Here is a 7,891-nt window from a genome sequence, read left to right as displayed (position 1 = left end):
AGAAGGGAATCATACAATCAAAGCTTAAACACTCCACATCCTAAGATCCTCCACCTAATCTATCCCATCCTCAGAAACTAACACACTACTCAGATCCGAAAATCATAGTCAAGGATGCAAAAACAGAAATCATTGAATCAAGCATAATAAGATAGATAAAAATAAGATGAACAACTTTGTAGAAGGAATCAAATGCAAAATCTGAATAAGTCTCAAAAATATCGGAATACAAGTCTCAGAACGTATTTTTGTAGCTAGCTTAAAACCTTCTGGGAACAAAAACGAGATAAAAGATTCGATGTCTCTGCAAAGACTTAACAAAATGTATATATAGTAGTCCAACATGGAAAGCCCTAAAACTTAAAACGACAAGGTAAAGCGTCGGTTCGGTAATCTCCTGAAGCGTGTGAAACCAAACGTCTTTCTTCCCCATATGTGCGATCGAGTCCGTGTGCATCGAATGGAATGCAATGTCATCATGGCTCGGACGGATGCTGGGGAGCATGGCTCGATCAAACAAGCTGGAATGCGTGGTTGAGGAGCATGGCTCGAGCGTGGTGTATACGCATCCACTAAAACGATGATAACTCTTGAACCCCACCTCCGATTGACTTTAAATAAACGTCGTTGGAAAGATAATTCAATTCCCTACAACTTTGATGAAGACGTCGAAAGCTAAATCCCACTCGAGTGGGACGGCTCGAACGGATGGCTCGGACGAAACGCAGATGGTGACAATGGCTCGGATGAAACGGAGATGGTGACAATGGCTCGGACAAAACAGAGATGGTGACCATGGCTTAGACGAAACGGAGATGGTGACCATGGCTCGGACGAAACGCAGATGGTGACCATGGCTCGGACGAAACGCAGATGGTGACCATGGCTCGGACGAAACGCAGATGGTGACCATGGCTAGGAAGAAACGCAGATGGTGACCATGGCTCGGACGAAACGAAGATGGTGACCATGGCTCGGACGAGAATGGCTTCCAATGTTTCCTAAATACCTGAAATACTCCAAGATGCACAATGTATGCAAGGATGATGCAAGAGCTACCTAGACGTGCAAAGTGTATAGAAAGAACTAAAAAATGATGCAAACCAATGAGTTATCCTAGCTAAATGCATGATAAAAATAGGCTAAGGAGAGACAAAGTATAGACATATCAGGTATATTAAGATCTCTAAACACAATCACATCAATTTGAAATACCAAATCACGGGTCAATACATGTTTTGTTGGATTTTTTTGGCTTTACCGAATGTATAATTAACGAATTTGATATTGCACCAAACCAAAATAGTAGTACCAACTACGGGTCGAAATCAGAGTATGACCTTAAATAAATTAAATATATGATTTTATAAAATGTACAGAATTAATAAATTTTCTACTATTATTTTGTAACAAACAAATCCAAATTTACATAAATATTTCTTCACGCTGGTAACATTATACTACAAAATATTAACGTGTATTTATGAGTTGGATAATAAAACGGGTAATGAGACGGGTAACGAGACGCTCAAAAATTAAAATAATATCCGATACTCGATCATTATTCATGGATAGTATAATTATTATACCCTTCATTCGACCCTAAAGCTGCGGGTACCTTCTTTTGGGACGGATACAAACCAAAAAACGGATCCAATATGGATATGGGTAGTAGTTTCCAGGCCTACCTATTAGTAGTTTAATATGAATCAAAATTCACCATATAGTACTATATTATATAACATGTAAATGAATGATACAACATAAACATAATATTAACAAATAACAAATTAAAAAAAAATTCTCCGTGCTACCAGCGCGAGTTATTATCTAGTTAGTATGTATTGCAGGACCATTATTATTGTTAGTTGTGTTGTTTTATTTAATCAGTTTTGACATTTGATATTTAATGTTTTTAATTAACACCGAGAAGATTTTTAAGAATATTTTGTTTTAAAGAAATTGTTTGATTGTGTTATATCAACTCTACTTCCTTACATGTTTTTTAGATTAGTTAATTAATTATCAAACATATAACGAAAAATGTTTTTCTCGCTTCGGAAAAATTAACTCATATGAGTCGAACTTGTGTTCAAAACTGTCCAACCATTTTTGTCTCCGGATATGAAACTTTATTGAATATTTTTAATCAAAAAAGTAATCCATCAAAACATTTTTTTTTGTCATTAACATCTTCTTTTTGGGGTTTATGATTGGGCTTTCGATTTGATGATGGGGTTGGTTCACCTTATGTAAAAGTAAAACCCATTCTGGTTATATATACTGAAATCAGTCATCGATCATAAGTACTATTGGTGTCTGCTGAGGAAGGTTTTCGTTGAAATAAAGTTTAAAACAGTTCGGTGTATATATTACCGGTCAAGTTTGGTTTAATTTCATTTAGGCGATGTTTATTTTACGTGGCAAAACAATAAGCCTTGTGCTTCATTTAAAAAAACTATTAATTTATTAATAATTGACAAACAAATCAAAATACTAAAATCTATACTCAAGCTTTTTAGTATTGATTGTAGTATTGTACACATACATTGTCTTCTTTTCTTTTTTAATTGGTCATCAATATGTCGTCTCTTTCTCTCTTTGTCGACCTTTATTCTTGTTGCAGGTTTTAGGTGTTAACAAGACATAACAACATACACTTTAAAACATATCTCAATCTAGACATCAACACAAAAACTGATAAAATATATTATTTATTAAAGACAATCCAGATAAAGTTTATATTTTGATAAGAACCGATCCAAAAGCTAAAGAATATATGCAAAAGTAAAAAAATATTACGTACAAATCAAAAGCAAAAGTTTACATCTTTCACACATAAAATATCAAGACACTAACAGACTTGATCAGATGTCACAATTTATTTTATTTTATTTAGAACATATCTCAAGTTGATTGTTGTAGAGATTCGGGACAAGGAGACTTTGAATTTTTGCAAATGCTTCAATGAGCAATCAGTTTCCGACCAGATAAATCAACTCGGTCCAGTGATGCTTCAAACTCCGAAGCTTGATGCAATGTTATGTAATCACAACCTTTTCCTTGATTCCCTCCTCCGCAACTTGTAAATAAACCTACTCACAAGTCTCCTCCTTCCTCTTTTCTCCATCCTCAATTTTAATCTCCAAATATAATCTCCAAAACATATTTGGATTCTTAGTATTTTTTTTTCACGAAATATTTTTAAAAATTAGAAAACGGGTACACGTATATATATATATGTAATATGTTTTTGTATAATTTAATTGTATAGTTATGTTATGAATAATTCAAAATATCATATCTTAAATTGTAGAGTATGTCATATACATCTTTTTTTTTTTTTTTGTGCATCCACACTCTTCATTCAAACTTATCAAAATACAAAGGGATGGAGCATATTCGAACATGCCCGAATAGCAAACTTTGAAATTAAAGCACAAGAACAAGTAGAGATTAAACATAGAGACACAAACTTGACAAAGCTTGATAGGGAACCAGGTGATGTGTTGAAACAAACTATCACAAGAACACCCATGAGAGAAGATGCATACAACACAAAAAGCTCAACTGGTAATACGATAGTCACCAAACACTGTGACTTTGAACTGAATTTCGAGCCATCAACAGTAGCTCTAGGTTGAAGGCAACCTGCAGGAACGACGGAGGAGGTTCCGGTAAACAAGCACCGCCACAGTTGGGCGGAGTCCGAACCAACAAAAGTGATTCTGGACTGACTGCAAAGAGGACCTGACGGAGAATTATCCGAAACAGGTACGGAAGAGCAGGAGAAGTATCCGGTGCTCTATTGGGGGTGGAAGCAGGAGGTGCCGCGAGGAGTTGCATCGTGGCGGCGGCTGCCAGGAGGGACGGCAACAAACACACCAGTTGAGACCATCAGGTTAGCCTGGTTCTTCGGGTGGGCACAAGAGGCGGAGATGAGGTCGCTGGATAATCCTCGAAGGGGGAACTCCGAAAGAACAGAGGACTGAAACCAGAGGTTAGAGGCGGTTGGGGACTTAGCCCGACGAAAGAGGACAGCGGAGCTAGAGATAAAGTTTCTCCTAAATCTCGCCGAGGAGCTCTCAGATCCCGGATCGGGGTGAGAAGCATAGCCAAACAAAAACATCGCCAGAAGGAGGCAAGCGATGGAAGAAGGTAGAACACGGCGGAAGTAGCGCCGGATCTGAAACCGGAAATACGATTCGAACACACCCTTGAGCTGAAGCGATATTGGATTTGATGGGAGATGAACATGACAGCAAAGAGAAGACAGAGACCGGCGCCGGCGAGCCAAAGCAACACCGGCGCCGGTAGGTGGAGACTTCTTTGTAGGTTCCGGAATTGCGGCTAGGGCGAACGACTACTGGTTTTAGTTTGTCATATACATATTTATTTCATTAATTTAAATGTAGATTTTTTTGTTCCCATCTCTTTTTAACACTAAGTTTTATTGATATCAAATATATTACACAAAGCCAAAATACATAAGCAAAGAAAGACATCCTCCTTAGCTAAACAAAAAGTCCAAACGAAAGGTCCAGAAAAAAACAGCTCAATAATCAGTTTTTAATTAAAAGAATACAGGCCACGTGTAAGTAACAAACAAACAAAAAAACCTTATTGCTTTTCTTCTTCGTTAGTTTTTTAGGTTGCAGCGCCGCATATAATTTTTTCTCAGATTAACCTCAAAACACATATATTTGCATGGATTTTACTTTGATCTAAAGTAATTGCACTCAGATTCAAGTGCTTTGACAAAAAGTTTAACGCTTTCATTTCCTCTGTTGTACACTTCCAAACCGAACCGTAAGTAAAAGAAATCCAGGAAAAATAAAAACACTCTCACGTTCGGTTCTCTTCTATTTAGTCCAGGTAGGCGTAAAATCAGATGAGCGGTATTAATTAAAATGTTTTCATTGGTTACCTGTTTTAATTGAGGTGTCAGCTCCTGCTTGAATAACAAAGATGATGTGTCAAGCCCTGGAGAGAAACATACTACTTTTATTGTATTGATGAGTAGACTAAGACACAATGTTAATGTCTTGGAAAAGTACTAGATTTTAATCCGCGGTACACCGCAGAACAATTTTTTAAAAAAATAATAACATTTTTTTATATATATATTTAGTTTGTTTTGTTTAATTAAATAATAATTTTGTTTGGATTGTCAATTATTAGAACAATAATAGGGGAAATAAATACATAAATATGTAATTTATAAGCTATTGTCAAATTAAGTCACAATTTTGCCAATGATTTAAATGGTTTACAAAATTTTAGTTAAATTACCCTGATTTAATATGTCTAATATTCTTATATTAGTGGTATTTACCAAATAATTAAAGGAAGATTTAACCCGTGTTTCAAAACCGAATTAATAATATTTTATATTTATACTAATGTTAATTCAAACTGTCATGTTAATAACATGTCCCGCTATATAACAACAAACCATCATATTAGTGGTTTAACCCGTGTTTCAAAACCGTCATATTAATGGTTTTGGTTGTGTGTTGTTTTTTTGTTTGTGAAGTTGTTATTTATACATGGAAAATGCTTGATAAGCAAGGAGTTTACGATCCGTAGTAATAAAAGAGAGATTTTAGTGTTTTCCTATTTGAGTTGATAACATTATCGCAGAATAATATTCAGTCTCTTAACACGGTATATATTATATTAAATATTTTTCTTGATGCTAAAGTTAAATATACCCGATTATTGAGTTTCTAAAATTGGGTTCTCGTTTTTATTAACTTTATTAACGTTATAATAATTATTGTGATTGTAATCATTTGTTACTCAAACTCGGCTGTGTCATTTAAATTTAAGAGATCATACAGTCTCTAAAGATCTATTAAAATAGGTTTGGAGATTTTTATGAGATTAAAAAATTAATGCGTAGAGTTATTTTTAGAAAAATCTTAATGTATAGATGTTGTCAAGCTATTTATGGTAATAAATGTATCAAATTATGTCAATTTAACTAGTTCCATTAAATGAGTTTCCAGGAATTGTTATTTTAGAAAAATAGTTAAGGGTTAATGTTGTAAATAAAACAAATTAAATAACCAAAACTTGAAAGGCATAACATAAAATGTACTTCAAAAATAATAATATAGATAATTTTTAATTTCAGCCTCGCCCTTAATCCCCGATTTTATGAAATGCGGGAAAGAAAAAAAAAAGTTTAATAATTAGAAATATTGATGAGTGTTAATTGGCAACTGAATGCATTTTTGGTCATCAACAAAATAGAAAATCAATATAATGTATAAATATTTTTATTCATGAATCATGATCATATTTTATCTATTTTAAATTGATAATATTAAGGGCTAAGATTACGCCGTAGAAAAAGTAAGGGTTAAGATTAAGGGCTAAGATTACGCCGTAGAAAAAGTAAGGGTTAAGGGCTAAGTAACATCTTTCTAGAGAAAAAAATGTTACTTACGTACCAAATCTGGTGTAAAAAGAATTAAAGATACGTACTTACCACCAGAATCTTCTTAGGGTTAGAGAAATCTGATGTATATTGAAAAAATAAAAAATTCTGAGACGTCTCTCTATTTCTCTCGCTGTTGAATGTTTTGTTGTTGTTGTTGTTAAACGATAATCGTATGTAATAAATCCCTAACATTTAGCTTGACACCCCTAAGATTCCTATGAACCAATCATAGTTTCAAGAGTTGCAGTGCGTTGAGTAGAATACAATGGGTGCATCAATCTCAGCACCAGTTCCTACAATCAAGCAGAAATGGAGAGACCATCCTCCTTATTCTTACTCCCTCAAGATTCACAACTTCTCCCAACTTGAAAATTCGACTGCCTCCTCTGATCATAGATATCAATCTCGTTATTTTTCCTCTGGTGGACATAAATGGTACCGATTGTATTTTGTGTATTCATGCGTTTAGTTAGCGTTAATGCATTCTTTATTATTCAGAACCAGAAATTATCAATATATCAGTCTAACTAATGCAATGTGTTGTTTGTAAAAAAATAGGAGATTGATTGTATACCCAAAAGGGAACGTAAAGGACAATGGGAGTGGATTTATTTCGATGTACGTGGAAATCGACAGCACAAGCTTGGTATCTACCCCACCAACTGAGGTGTTTGCGAAACTCCGTTTCTTTGTCTACAACAAGAAAATAAACAAGTACTTCACTATTCAAGGTGAACTTTACAACTCATGCTCTTGCTCTCTCTCTCTCTAAATATATATGTATATTCACATCTATTGATGTGTGTTATGTATTTTTAGATGTTGAGGTAAAGCGGTTCAATGCTCTAAAACTGGTGTGGGGGTTGCTAAAAGTTCTTCCATATGAAACATTCATTCACCCTGAAAATGGATACATATTCGAGGGAGGTCAATGTGAGTTTGGTGTTGATGTCATTGTTCCCCCACCCCTTACCAATTGGGAGATCGTCTCTTTTGATGAGAAACTACTCTCTTATCCCAAGTTCTCCTGGACTGTTAAGAATTTTTCTGAGTTGAGAGAGGAGATTTACACATCAAACAGTTTTCCAATGGGAGGAAGGAAATGGTGAGTATCTATAAGAACTTTTTGGAATAACAAACATATATATATATATATATTATAGTATAATGTATCTATACACATATATATGTGTGTTTGTTTGTGTGTGATTGTTTAAAAGTCATAAGAATTATTGTTTTGTAGGGTTCTAAAGGTGTATCCGAAGGGCAGGTCTAGAGCAGATGGCAAATATTTATCCGTTTTTCTGTATCTAGCTGATAGTGAAATACTAAAACCAGATGAGAAGATTTTCATGCAAGGAATTGTGCGACTTCGAAACCCTTTTGGCTCCAATCACTTGGCACACCAAAGTATTTTCTAAACCACACAGTTATGATTAATAT

At 34.6% G+C, this 7,891-nt stretch overlaps 1 protein-coding gene across 1 annotated transcript in view; it reads left to right on the top strand.

The window, feature by feature from the left end:
- Positions 6,714-7,891, top strand: part of LOC104789733 (probable inactive serine/threonine-protein kinase fnkC) — a 6,098-nt gene continuing 4,920 nt past the window's right edge. Inside the window, exons 1-4 of the mRNA XM_010515384.1 lie at positions 6,714-6,883; positions 7,007-7,179; positions 7,268-7,553; positions 7,692-7,858. Coding sequence (XP_010513686.1) covers positions 6,714-6,883; positions 7,007-7,179; positions 7,268-7,553; positions 7,692-7,858 — 796 coding nt within the window. The remainder of the gene's footprint in view (positions 6,884-7,006; positions 7,180-7,267; positions 7,554-7,691; positions 7,859-7,891) is intronic.

This window comes from Camelina sativa, chromosome 5 (genome assembly GCF_000633955.1).
Source record: "Camelina sativa cultivar DH55 chromosome 5, Cs, whole genome shotgun sequence".
NCBI classification, from domain to species: Eukaryota; Viridiplantae; Streptophyta; class Magnoliopsida; order Brassicales; family Brassicaceae; genus Camelina; species Camelina sativa.
Note: the sequence above shows the minus strand (reverse complement) of the source record. Positions and strands in the feature narration are given on the sequence as shown.